The sequence below is a fragment of the Molothrus aeneus genome, chromosome 1 (assembly GCF_037042795.1).
Source record: "Molothrus aeneus isolate 106 chromosome 1, BPBGC_Maene_1.0, whole genome shotgun sequence".
In the NCBI taxonomy this organism is placed as follows: Eukaryota; Metazoa; Chordata; class Aves; order Passeriformes; family Icteridae; genus Molothrus; species Molothrus aeneus.
The window spans coordinates 126,350,220-126,365,045 of NC_089646.1; the positions used below are offsets into that span (position 1 = coordinate 126,350,220).

A 14,826-nucleotide genomic window follows, 5' to 3' on the forward strand; every position below is an offset into this window, starting at 1 on the left:
AAAAACATCTCAGTTATACACATTTACAAGCTTTGAAGGAATTTTTTGTTGCTGGTTTGTTTTTAAGAAGGAACTCAGCTGTGTTTTATTACATCAAGCCCAGGATCACAGGGTTTAATACACAGACTTTAACTTATCCATCTATATAGATTAGGCAGTATAAAATCTGAAAGTCTAATCATCTCGGATGGTTGTAGCAGCCATGAAAACAACATTGCAACACTGGTACTAGAATTTGCCAAGGGTATGCTGATGCTGTTATGCAATCCTACTGAAGCTGCAGTAAATGAAATGATGGCTGTGCAACTGAATTGCCACAGTGCACATGTGAAAAACATCCAGAACGATCAGAGGTGCAAAATGCTTGAATGAGGGTGTTTGACTCATTGTCTGAGTAAATAAAGAAGTGCCTGAAGACAAACAGAACAGAGTTTTACAGTGTGCTAGATGCTTCATGCTGATGGTGTAACAAACACTATCTCTCAGTAAGTGCAAGGCAGCTGAACAAGCTCTCATGTCACCCCTTCAGCACAGTACCCCCTGCTCCATGTGGAAAAGCCACAGCAGGGGTGCCCATACCAGGGACACAGAACATAGAGACCAGCACAGAGCCCCACATGAAATTCACCATGTGGAACACATGTACAAGAAAGGACACAGAGAAGGAAGAAAAAAAAAAGGGAATATGCATACACCAATCAGAGAATTACGTGGACATGGAAGCATTTGCCCAAAAAGGCACAGAGAAGAATGTCTTTGCCCTTAAGCCAGTACAACAGCACTTCTGAAGCAAAGTCCACGAGTAAGTTTTCTCCATTTCTACAGTACTAGATATGAACTCATTAAGAAAACTCTTAACAAACTTTCTTCTCTAATAATGTGTACTCATAATCACTCCTTGATGTATTTTTTCAGAAAGTGTACCCTGGTAGCATGTTTTTACTCTTAAATGTGCAAATAAGAAAAATATTTAGCATATGTTATTAATCTACATATATAAATTTAAGTCACTGTATTTTCTTAATCATTTAACAATTTATTTCTACAAATTATGGCTTAGAAGCAGGTACTGTACATACAAAAATCTGAGGATACTGATGTGCAGCACGTCATTTCTTCGTGTTGTTTATGTGGATAAGTTATTCATTTCAGTGGGTATTCATCACATTTCTTATAGCAGCAATAAATAGGCATTTTACTTTTCATAAAATGTTATTTTATATAGCACGTAATCAATACAAAATTAACTTTTAACAGCACTAGAGTAACATAACCCACAGGTCATTACAGGTTGAGTGTGGTATTGGAAAATTTCATATTAGATCTCTGTGCCAAGCTAAGACTGAGTGATTTGCAGGGTCTCCAACATATCTTCCACTGCCTTCAAAGAGTATTTAGTTTCCTTCTTACTGCGACCTGCAAACTAAACAGAAAAGAAAGGATTGTTATTTGTCATATATCTGAAATTCTATGTCTAAATCCTGTGAAAATAACAGCTCTACACACCAAATACCAATAATTAACTCTATTTACTAAAAACTTAAAAGCACAAAACTAAACCTCAGAATTTTTACCAGAATACAAGCTATATTACCTTCTTCCATGAAGTAAAGAAAAAATACTTTCTGTTAAAGTAAGACAGAAAAAAATCTACTTATCAAAATTTACTATAAAATAATCCAGACAACATATAATTATATTTTATGGTTCAGAGTAACCATGCTGGATGACATTGTACTTGACTGTAGCCTACAATCAAAACACCAATTTCAGAGAACATTTGAAATTAAGTCTGTCTTGATAAGGAAGAAAGACACAGCTTAACAAATACTACTACTGGCTTTAAGAAGGAAAGGGTAGAAGGACAGGGAATGCTGACCACCCCATGTTGAATTCAAAAGGGTTTTTTTAATGATACTGACAATTGCCATCACTCATTAGCCATATCTAACAAAGGAGATTCACTGACCAGGTTGGTCATTAGTCAAATGAAACTCCTAACCATTTTTAATACACCTGCACTAAAAAGTTTTGCATTTCAGGTTGGGAGAGGTAGTAAAGAAATTACAGAAACAGTAACTAAAACTTGCTTTTAGTAAAACAACCAATCCTCTACTTAAATGTTAACATCTAAACACTCAATAAATTTTCAATTTGAAGTTTTTTATTTCAAATACCACTGGTGTCTTGCATAGCTAGTCCTTGATTTATAATGTGTCCCTTCTCTCTTATAATTAACTTAATTTAGCAAACTCTTCATGACCTGTTAAGAAAGATTAAGTCATCAAACTCAGGTAATATCACACCAGTAACAAGCTGCAGGACCTGTTAACCTGCTTTTGACCCCTAGGCTACAATCTAGCATTGCAATTCCCAATCAGCATTGAGTTTTTTTAAAAAACAGTTTTGGCACAGTAAATAATAAGCTATCTCAAATGAAAGTTAGGGGAAATTTTGTTAATGTAACAACACTTTCCAGCTTAGAGATGTACTGAAAACACTGCATTTTCATGGTTTATATTTCCAGGCCATTAACTGGTGTACCAGGTTTTGATTCTAGTAGTATACACAAACCCATTCTTCAGGGTGGGCAGTTTCCAAAGTGACATGCAATAGTCAACTTCAGAGGAAAATCCAAGATTTCTTAAGATACTCCAAGGTGAAAGCAGCGACTTATGCTTTTATCTGATTGAATAAAATATCCTCTCTTTGTCCACATTAAACAGACACTTGGAAATTCCAAATCCTTTCACAACAATAAGTAAGTTTAAAAAAAAAGTCAAAAGTTTAAAGTGAAAAATTGTTTCAAACTCAAAGCATTCAGAAATTTCAATAAAAAGCACAGAAGCCTAAATATACTAGGGCCAAAAAGCACTTGGCAAGACATGCAGAAAGCATGCAGAGAAAAGCTTCAAAATAAAGAAATATTTTACTTATTCTTGACATGGACACTGGAAGCAAAATTGACATATGACATTGGTTTAAAAAAATGCTACTTGGTAATTTCAAGAGCAGTTGCCTTCATGATACTGACATGTAGTTTAAACTGAACAAATAAAACCAAACTCTATGGCATAACAACCAGAAGCACACTTGGAAATGTAATCACTTCGAATTTGCCCTGACGAACAATTATTTTGTCTATTCAGCCATTACACAGCAATTTGACTGATTGAGCTGGAATCCATTTCTTAAATCATGACTTAATTTTCTGTTTCCCAAATGGTTAGTAACAAAATCACCTCTCTCCAGCCATAAATAACATGTACATTGCTAACACAGAAAAGTTTAGCAATGTACCCAAGAAGCATGTATCTGGAAAATTACTGTGAGTAGGATCACATTAAAGATTTTAGTGAGCATTAATCAAACTTGCCTGCCTCTGCTGAAATGCTTCTACCAGAGGACATGCTAAACCAATTACCTAATTGAAGAGCACCAGGTAGCCTTATTTTGTTTTGGTGTTAAAGTAACTGTGACTCATGTCCTCAGTTAGAACAGACAGAAGTTCTTCTCAGGGTCTGCACATATGGAATGACCCTGTTTCCCAGTTGTAAGGCAAAAGTAAGCTTATAATAATAATAATAAACTTAAAACAAATTCTTTGAATAAAGAGTAGTTCACTAGCTTAATAGAAATAAAAGATTAAAATTAAATTTTATTTGGGTCTTTTTTCCACCCAAGTCAATTAAATTTAAGAAGCCTGGAGCATAATGACTTTTTTTTTTCAGAGGATGTGTTAGCAGCCAGGAATTCCAACTCCATACAGCAGCCCTAGGTACAAAACCTTTCTGTCTTCCTGAAGAAGTTTACATTTCTCCTAGATTAGACACAGATGAGAAGTACTAATCAGCATGGATGGTTACATATTTAACATCAAATTAAGTATATTAACTAGCTGGAGTGTCAAGTATCTGTGCATTTCAGACAATTTTTTAACTATTCTTTATCGCTGTGTTTTCCTGTAAAGACAGTGCTGCACAGTCTAACCAACATTGGGGAAGTAAGTTTTTCTTTCTATACTCAAACACTGCTTTCTTTAAATGGCAACAAACTAAGAGGTTCCTCTGATTTCCTAGAGGAATGCACAGGAAAAGCAAAAATCAAGTCCTAAAGCATACTGCTTGAATGACAGAATAAATTGAAAGAAGGGGACTAGTAAAAATATTTCAAGTAAATTGCATACAAAATAAATTTTTAAATAATTAAATAATTAAAAAGCAACTATAGCCAGTCATTTGAAAAAAATAAAGGCAGTTCTCCAAAATTACTGAGCAAACTTCTGGTAACTCAAGTTCAAATCCAAACTGGAAAGACGGAAAGATCTCATTGCAAGACAGTTGCTCAAAACTAACTTTTTGCATTAATAATTGGAATTTAAAGTCACAAATTCAAATAATTTGTATACATATCCAAATCATGGTTCTAAATTCATCCTGCTCTCTAGAACATGGCCACCAGAAAAATGTCATTTAGCAGTATGAGAATGTCCCACCAATAAAACAAGTCAATGTTAAGGCTTTTACTGCACTTCACAGGTGGATAATGCATGGAAAGTGGGGGGATTTATAGAGATCATATAAATATCCAGCTTAAAACCTGTCTAAGGCAGGAACACTGTAAGAGTTTCCCTTGGCACTAAGTGACCAAGGTTTCATCCTCAGGTCCAAATGGTGACAATTTCCAACTGCTCAGCTCACCAAGGGAGCAACAAATCAGCACTGACTCATACGGTGACTGCCGCCTACTGCATCACCTAACACCGCTGGCTGTAGCTGCTCGATGCTCTGAGTCTCTGGCACAGAGACTGGAGCATCCAAAGGCTTCTGCAGCACTGTAACAACCCAGGGGGGTTGGCCTGGAATGTCCTGCCCAGCTGTGCTCACTGGAGCTTCTTGTGGTGCTTCTGGGAAGGCGAATGGGGCTATTCACCCCATTTATTTGCCAAATCCTGGCTTGAGCTTCAGCATTTTCATTTTCTCGAGAGCTGAATTTCCCCTAAGATTCTCATCACACACAGTGTTCTTCACCTTATATCCCAAACAGCTAACAAGAGCAGAAAAGGAGGCATATATAGTCCTAAACCCCCCGCACTTAAACATGCCCCCAGCACCACACCTCTCCCAAAAAATTCGTGTTTTATTAGAGACATTATGATGTTAACAGAAAGCCATGAGGACAGAAAAGAAGGAAAAAAAACCCAAAAACCAAACAGGTGTGTTTATCTAGATGGGAATCAGTTAACTAGAAACTGTCACAATTCAACATCCATTATATTTAGAACCAGGAGATGCCTATTTCCAGGTCTTCTAGGCCATTCCATGGCCCTCACTAGTTTCAAATTTCCACCCTGATGCACCCTGAAAGGGACTGTTTCCCAGAAGTGCTAACAAGTCTCTACCAGTACTTTGAACTCCAGTCACAATATTTACTTAAAACATATGCAAACCCACTCTAATCTAAGCAGTTGATTTTACTAAGATGTAAAACATGGAATACTGCTTTTCACTAAAAATTCACACAACTTTTAAAACCTGTTTTGTTCTGTCAATTATGAATCCATGGTGTATTCCATTCTTGAACGGTTTTTTCTAAGTGGTTGGTTGTTTTGGTTGATTTGTGTTAGGGTTTGGTGAGTTTTTTTGTTTCTTTGGATTGCTTTGTTGTTGTTGTTTTTGTGGGGTATTTTGTTGTTGTTTTTTGGGGGTTTTGGGGTTTTTTTTGGTTTTAGTCCTGCAATACTTGAATTTTCCATCTGCACTGTGCTTACAGGAATGTCAGGCATACCTCAAGTCAAAAGAAGACTTGGTTATTTATGAAACATCAGACAAGGTAGTTAATTCATACACACCTTACCATCATGAGCAGGTAAATGGTTTATTACTGAAAAGCAGAGCAATTTAAAGAGCAGAAGAGAAATAAACTTTAGGCACATATTAAAACATGCTTCTCTATGTCCCCAGGGATACAATGCTCTTCACTGTGCAGTCAGAAGCTACAGGGCCAAGCAGGAGAAATGGAAAATATCTCTAACTTGGAATATATCAAAATCAGCCACAAGAAGCTGCACACTTGGCAAGGAACTGAAATACAGTTAAATATTAAGAAAACTGCACTGTCTGTAAAAGGAAAATCTAATTTAATTCCCTAATAGGTGCTGCTTTTAAAAAGGCCATTTGGTCGTATTAACTGTGAAACAGTAGCAAGAAGAAAAAAATTAAATATTGTGTTCCAATACCGAAATATTGCAGGGATTAAGAAGAGCTACTACATGTATACAGTCTTTGCATTTAATATCAATACATTTGCTCAACAAAAAAGTTCTGGGAAGAATTGGACTGTATGATGTTGATGTCCAGGATTACTTATATATAAACTTTGATTGGCAGATCGTTAAGAATAGCTGTAAGGGAGTCAAAAACACATAATATATCTGGGATACACAGCAGAGTCTATGAGCTAAAACATGCTTTCACTCACGGTTATAGAAAGAAATAGAGGCTTATAATACAACAGGAAATATAAAAATTTACACATTACAACTTTTTGAAAAGTTGGAAAGACTCCCAATGACTTCAGCAAGCTTTGATTATGGCCTACAAAAATCTACGTTTTCACAACTCAATGAGCATTTCTCTACAAAACTACACAAAACCAACTTCAGTCACAAATATTAAGGCAATTAAATATGATTTTGAAAGGTTAGAGTAAACTCAAGGAAAACAAAAATCCTAGAATTTTCATTTGTTTTCTAGTAAAGCAGAAGTAGATAACAAAGTCACTCTAACAATTAAGACATACCAAGTTTTACCAAAATAGCTGTAGAACCAAGTCTTGAAGGTCAATATTACAGTAATGTACATTCAGTTAATGCTAGTAGGAAATATATGTTTAAAGTTATCAAGTAAATGATAGCAATTAGTAACTGTAAAATTATTAATTAAGGTTTCCGGGAAAACTTTTATTAATTAAGGTTTCCAGAAAATCAAACAGAAGTAGAATGTAAAAAAAATCCAAGCAGATTATGCTGATTTACATGCCATATTTAACCTCTTGAAAAGCAGCTGATAAAAGTGCAGAAAAGAACTATAGAGCAAGTTAAGAGTATCATAAAGCAATGAAGTACTAACCTGGTATGCTCTGTTTATTTGGTTTGCTGCCCAGCTGGCATATTTCATATTATCTTTTTTCATTTTTGCACTTGCTTTTGGATTGGAAGCAATATGACTGGCAGACTAGGAATACAACAAAATAAAAGCAAAACCCAGTGTAATTATAAAATTTATGTGCATGAAATAAGCTGAGAACACTGAGCATCCTTACAGTCCAAGCCCCATGCACAGTGATAATGGAAAAAGACAAAAAAATATTTAAAAGTTACCAGCAAGCAGCATCCAGATAGGAATTTGCTAGACTTTTTAAACTATTGTTTGCTCTATTTAAAGCTACATTAGACTTCAGTTCAGTTCTGTACTGAGTTAAGAACCAAACCTGGACATGATCAGCTAATCCAATTTGCTTCTCCTAAAGTGAAAGTTATGAATTAGTTTTCCACATCCAATTTTTTACCAGAGACAATATAAAATACATTACTTGTATGTCCAAGCTGCCATTAAAAACATGACATTTTCCCTGTAGCATCAGAAAACACATTTGAAAAGCAGATAGGACTCTAGATAAAATATGCTCACCCTCACCTGAAAGAATAAAAAGTATTACTTAGGAACCAAACAAAGTTTTTTACTTATATAAATAAATCCACTGTGCAAGGAATCACTGCTACTGTGCTGGTGTTTTTCAGCAATTCATCATCTTCTAGAGAGGATGTACAACTTTAAATCCTTTTTCAAGTTACCTTCCCATGCCAATAACAATAATTCTTTTGAAAATACAGGCAAGACTTAAAGGTGAAGAGCACTTCAGTAAGGAGTAATTACTAGCACAAAATTATCCATACTCTAATGGTATGAAAAATACCCCGTATTTTAAAACAGTGCTAATAATCTGAGCTATTAAGTTAAAAATCAGGGGGAAAACAGCAAATGGCAAAGGATAATATGCATGCATAAACATATTCAGAATGATAACATGGAAAATACATAATTATGCTTACCATGTAAAGTCCAAATAGAGCTCTCATATTTCTGTTGTTAAGCTTCAGTGCTTGTGCAAAATACTTTCTTGACAGCTCAAGGTTTTCAAGCCCCCCCTGAGTGTATTTAACCTGTAAAAATGGTAAATGCCTGAAACTTGCATGCCATTCATACCTCAGGCAATCACTTTGGAGCAATGATATTACAAAAATTCACTCCAAGTTTGTTTCACATGACATTTCAAATCAGGTGAGTCCTATCAAAGGCCAAATACTGGCCTGGGAAAAATCCAAGCTCTTCACAATGTATACAGTTAAAAATATTTAACTATATGAGAAAAAAACGCAGCATTAATTTCATTAATGCATTGCTACAAGATTTTTCACCTATAAATACCTGAAAGCTTGGGACTGTCTCTTATGAAAAGTAGCACAAACTTTAAATCCTAATTCTGACTACTAGAAATCCATACTGACACTATTCTCCCACAGCATGCATGGAAACAGTTCACAAAACAACACAATGCCTTTCATTATGTATTCAAAATAGCACACAAAGTTTAGAGGATTACTCCATTGTTTTTCTATTCATTTTTCCAGATATTAGATCAACAAAAAGAGGGATAAATACTAGAAGATATGCTTCGAAGTCTTTCTATGAGAAAGCTACTTAGGCTTTCAAGTTTTAATGTCAATCGAATTTTACTCATGTTAACTAAACAAATTAAACCTATTCTAAGCAGTTAACAGTATAGTTTAGGGGAAAAAATAATCTGGAAAGAAAAGGCAAATTCAAATGGTTAAAACCTTGAGCTAAAACTTCTAACTTTACCTCTAGCTTTTACCTCTCTTCCACTAGAGCTCCTTCAGGCAGAATTTAGTATGTGGATTCCAAGATCTGAGTCCACAGCAACAGGCAATGTATCATAACCTCCTAGGCAGCATTGTTGTAGAAAAGTTTAGCTTCTCAAGCACTTTTTTGAAAAGTGCATAAAAACTTCAATAAGAAGAGTTCATTTAAAATTAGCTTTTATCTTGAATAATTCTTCCCCTGTTATATTTAGCTTAGTCACACTGTGACTGAGTCACTGAGTATGAAAACACAGTTTTCAGAACATGTTCAGTTCTACGAGACATTAGCATTCTCTGTGAAATCTTAAAATCTCCTAGGGAAAAATTAAAGAAACCATTTTCACCACTTCTCTAACATAAAACCAGAAATTGTAATCAGAAGTAATTGATTTTTCTGAAATACCTACTTCAGCATATTGTTGACAATATAAGTGGTTGTGTGGATTAGTCATCATAAGCTCCTCTAAGCAGAAGGCTGCCTTTGCATAGCTGTGGAATACAAAAAACAGTGATAAAATGAGACACGAGTACACAGCTCTCTGCTTCAGTTTTTTTACAGCACAATACAAGTCTTACTTTTCCCCCCATAAAATCACATGATTCACAATTAATTAAAATGCTTCATTTAAAAATAAAGTTTAGAACCAAGTTGGTTTTTTTTATATCATAGACAGGGGGAAAATACAAAATACAAAATACAATGGTCTAGGTATAACTGGAACAGCTCATGAAAAACATTTAATATATAAATCTCTTATTAATAAGTGCTGTTTCTTATCAGCATTAGTGATGAGTAGAAACAGGTATTAGGTATTTTAAGACACTGAACTGAAACTACAAAATAATTCATTTTTTTCCTAAGAAAACTCAACTACCGGAGGATTCATAAATGCAGCTACTGATCACAGCATTTACACTGTCAATTAACTTTACCTGCCAACAGTAAACCATAGAATTGAGACAAAAAAAAACACACTAAGAACAGTTCTAAAATTCAAACACTCCAAATCTATGTATGAAAATAGCATTGAACCTCTCCAGATGGGCAAATCCTTATAATTTGAGAAGGCTAGTCCTTGAGTTTCTTAGTGAAAATTTTCAGAAATAATTAGGAAGTCAAACTCAAAATGCAGGTTTATTGTGAAGAATCTTAATTTTGTAATCTTTCAAATAGAACTGTCTGCAGAATTTGCATCATTTAGTGGTATGTGATAGCACTATTGCTCAGTTTATGCCATAGGATTCCAAAATTCAGAGATACAAGGTTTATAATGACAGTGTGGGTAGATATTTAATATTGCAGTAAAAGCAATTTAGCAATTATGAGACCATATTAAGCCATATTATCTGTAAAATCTTGTATCCTAAAAGAAATATGTTGTGGTTTTCTCCAGTGCATGTTATGATTGTCATGTACCTGTATAATTTATTAATCTGGAGATACAAGGGCAGCCACCTCATTCTCCAAAAGCAGGAGCCAGAGTCCTCACTGCAGAACAGGGTAGAACTGAGGACTGTGTAAACCTTGTACATCTACGTGTATTTATGAACAAAAATGAGAGCATGGTGATTTCACAAGCTCTGTGACTTGTGACCCTGATAAAACATATAAAATGAGGAACTGCCTTCTTTTTTAAAACTTAACTTTTAGTTGCTTTTAGCCAAGAGCCTGATTTTTCCCTATTAACAAAATAATAATAATGATGCTTATGGAAGTATAGTGAGGACAATGAATTCTTTCCATGAACTGAAGTTGTACATATTGCTTTTTATTGGAATTACAGACCAAAACAAATACAAGCAAAAGCAATTTCTTCCTTGGGTTTTATTGCACAATTTCATAATAAAGATTATAGCAAAAAAACCCAACCCAATAATGGAATACGTATGTTTGAACCACTCTATCATTCACTTTCGTACTGACAGATTTGACAAGCTTAAATATCTTTCCAGCCAATTTTTTTTTTAATAGCTATTTTCTTGGAAAAGTGGCTGGTAGATTTCCCCAAACAAATGGAAGTGTGGGTATCAAAATTCTAGTTTATTCCTGAAGTCATCATTTAAAAGAGTTTAATAACTATTTTCTTTGAGAATGGGGTGCAAGGAGAGGTGATTGAGGAACAATTTTTCCCTCAGGGTGAGAATGGCTATTTCTTCCTTGACAATTTGATTCTTTTACTACCCTCTTAAAAGGAAAGAAGGAAACAATTGTGATATAATTCAGGCTGGCCTGAAGAACCAAAGAAAAAGGAGAAAAAAAAAAGATATGCCTTTTGGTGGAGGTTTGAATTAATGCTGTGATATTAGAAAACTTGCACTAAGGCTTTGGAGCTAATCCTCTCACACTGGGATTTCCTCCTGTCACTACAGCAATAAAAAAAGCTAACAAAAACATTAAATATCCAATAAGCAAGTTACTACAACATTCAGCATTCTTGATCGCACTGGGTTTTGTACCCAGGCGACCAGATGCCTCCAACTCTGGATCCATGTTTTGCTTTGTTGGCTTTTTTTAAGAGGTTACTAAAAGTTCTGGGAGAGGTAGGCTAAAAGAAAATTGGAATATCGGTTGCTGGGATCAATTGATTTTAGAAGTAGGGAATTTAACATCTAACAAGTAAAATACATAACATGAACAAAAAATGATGGGATGTATCTGCTTTTCACTGCTGCACTCAAACCACTTCTTTTAAATATCAGATTTTTAAGAACTACTGAAACATAACAGGTAATTAAGTAAACTCCTTTTGTTTGACAAACAAATGCCTTTTAAAAGTACTTGGTAGCCAAATAAGCTTGGTAATTATTTCCAGTTGAGGCCTAGTATATTGGAAATGAGACAACATACTTTGTAACATTAGTCCTTAAAGAAAAATCACTGTGGTTTTTGACTTACACAGACTGGGTTTCAAATTAACATTTTTTATGCAGACTTAGCAAACAACTTACTCATGTTCATTGATGTAAAGTTCTGCAAGTTCATGCCAAGCTTCTTGGTCACCAACAAATCTGTATAGAGGATACAAGAGAGGGAAAAAGGAAAAAAAGAAAGAATGTGCAAGGGATTCTGTAAATGACTAGCACTGAAGCAAAAGCGTAAATTAAATGCAAATTCCACTTTAATTAAAAAGATTTATCAGAATAGCAAAACACAATCGTATTCTTGTAAGAGACACTCACTGTTCCAGATACTCATTCAGCTCTCGGATGGCCTCGAGATTTTTCCCCTGGGCTTTTCGAATGGCAATCTTACGCTTTCTTGCTGCCTATGGGTTGACATTAATAAAGGATTAGCCCTCATAATTCCCTGGGTTTTTGTAAGGAAAGCAATTTGACTGTGCAAATTATTATCTCAATACCAGTGGAATTCCACTGCAGAGACACTGCTAGGTTGAGGTTTATAAACATACCCTATCACATCCCACTGAGAGACTGAAAACCTCTTCTTACAATCACATTATGTATGCTTTTCTTTGGAGGCACAAACTGTACGCATTATTTCATTCAAATAAATGACTGTCCAGATTCTGATAATTACAAAACAGCAGGGGATGCTAATCTTCAGCCATTCCAACTACCCCCACCTTGTCATTCACAAGATCTATGACTGTAGAGAAGAAACGGTGACTGAGTCCTAGAGAATGCCACAGATGCATCTTGGTTGTCCCTGTGTAAGTGTGGCTTTCAGCCACTACAAAATATTCTTGTTGAAGTGCTGAATGGCACCTTTAACTAATGCTAAATACACACCAGTTCCCTAAACAAGTCTCTCATCATTCTTGGAGCACAAAGTAGGCTCTGAAATTTAAAGGGAATACAAAACCTCTATTTCAACGCCAAAAACTGAGCAGTACTTTCATATGTGGATAGAAAATGTAATTCAACTTAAATAACATAAAAATGAGTTAAAAGAATTTTAATATATTTAAATTTTGAAGTCCATAAAAGTTGTCAGAGACCAGAAGGAGGAAAGATATAGAGGATTGTAATAGCTGATTATTCTGTACTTTAATCCAATATTCCAGCTTCTGAATGATGCTGGTTACAGTTTTCAGGACTCACAAGAATCTTATTGAGTCCAGCTCTTAAGAGAATGGTCCTTACAGAGATTGAACCTGTGACCTTGATGCTACCAGGACCATGCTCAAACCAACTGAATATCAACATACACCTGAGGTGTGATTCAAAACAAAGGAGTCTTCCCAGCTGGGAGCAAACAGTACACCTCAGCCAGTCTGAAAGTCATCAGATCAGAAATCTGACCAAATGGAAGGAAAACACAATTCCAGCAGAACATAACTCAAAAAAAGGAATGCCATCAGCCTCCTTCCTTGCCTCTAATTCCCGTGCTCTTGGGTGACCACAACTACTGTGGTCAGACATGAGACAACACAGTCTGGTGTCCGTGATGTCAACATGCACACACACCCTCTTGTTTGTCATTTCTCCATGAGATAATATTAATGACAAAAAATATAAAGCACACTTCTCTAATAATTGAATCCCACTGTTTATCCCCTTCATAGCTCTCATTCTATTTCATATCTTCTAAAGAGTTTATATAGTTGGGTATCATCTCTCAGAAGCCTTGATAGGACAACTCTTCAACAAAACATTGAACAATTTTAATATTTGAATTTCAGATAGCTCTGAACTAACCTTCTTCATGATGTACCCTAAGTTCACAGTCACATATACCCTACATGAGTTCTTGTATATTTACAGCATTTTAAACATAACTACTCTCCTAAATAATTTTTTATCCTTTAATCCATTATGAGCAAATCAATTACTTCCAAGAGTGGTAAATTAGTTCAAGCACCAAAACAGAAAAGCTAAAAATCCTTTTGACATTTAATTAATTTCCTTTTAATTCATTCCCTTTATCTCCTTCACAAATAAGTATTCAATGGAAATTCAGAGAAAACAACTCAAGTGAGGAAAAAAATATCTCACCCTTCTGACTAAATGTAAGACACAGACAGAGAGAAGACTAATCAGAGGCCAAATTAGAACACAACAAGTGTGGTTTCCACTGCTCCTTTGTCAAACTGCAACCTGTGAAGTTACATACATCATTCTACTTTTACTGGGAGACATCTGGCTAAAAGCCAAAACAGGAAATTTTACCTGCTGACACATTTATTACTGTAACAATAACACACTCTCTATTTCATTTTTGCTTTTCTAAAAATAAAGATAACAGCGTAATTAAACTTATTTTCTTTAAATTCAAAAAGAATAATCCCACATGTTTATCACGCTGCTATAACAAGCAAAACAAAATAACACCACAAAATAACAACCAAAAAAACCTCAACCAAACCATTGTTTGCTGTCACATTTTATGGAGTTCTCAAAGCAATTGTAAAGCAGGTCACCCCCTTCTATGGTGAGAACACCAGGGCAGTGTTAACCCACTACCCAAAGCTGACATTATACACAGCCCACTGAGCCTGAAACATGAAAAGAGGAAAAGTGGGGATAACAATGTACACAGCCAAAGGAATGCATCAAGTAATTACAGCCTAGGAAGACAGAAGGGTTTTAGCAGGTAACAGACTATTGACTTTATAAATGTAGCTTTTTAAATGTAGCTCTTGGATTAACAACACAGTTATTTTCAAAATTTAAAGAAATCAAGGGCCTGATTAAAGTAAACCCTTGAGAACTAAAATAATCTATTAAATACATAAAATCAATCAATGCATATGAAAACTTAATTTGCAATGGCAAACAGGAACAGTCTACATAAGTCACTCTCTGTTTCTAATGCAACTTCTTCAACTGCATCCAAGTCAGTCCTCCAAGAGAGTCTGGAAACAGATTTTTTTCCATAGCTGCTTTACTTCTTAACCACTGCACTCACAAGTAACATAAAT

The 14,826-nt window shown here is 35.1% G+C and overlaps 1 protein-coding gene across 1 annotated transcript in view; it reads right to left on the minus strand.

The window, feature by feature from the left end:
• Positions 1-1,015: 1,015 nt before the first annotated feature.
• EMC2 (ER membrane protein complex subunit 2) overlaps positions 1,016-14,826 on the minus strand; it is a 35,802-nt gene continuing 21,991 nt past the window's right edge. The window contains exons 6-11 of the mRNA XM_066564395.1: positions 12,125-12,210; positions 11,894-11,953; positions 9,352-9,433; positions 8,114-8,224; positions 7,131-7,235; positions 1,016-1,423 (exon numbers count right to left, since the gene is read on the minus strand). Of these exons, the coding sequence (XP_066420492.1) occupies positions 1,337-1,423; positions 7,131-7,235; positions 8,114-8,224; positions 9,352-9,433; positions 11,894-11,953; positions 12,125-12,210 (531 nt within the window). The 3' untranslated portion in view covers positions 1,016-1,336. The remainder of the gene's footprint in view (positions 1,424-7,130; positions 7,236-8,113; positions 8,225-9,351; positions 9,434-11,893; positions 11,954-12,124; positions 12,211-14,826) is intronic.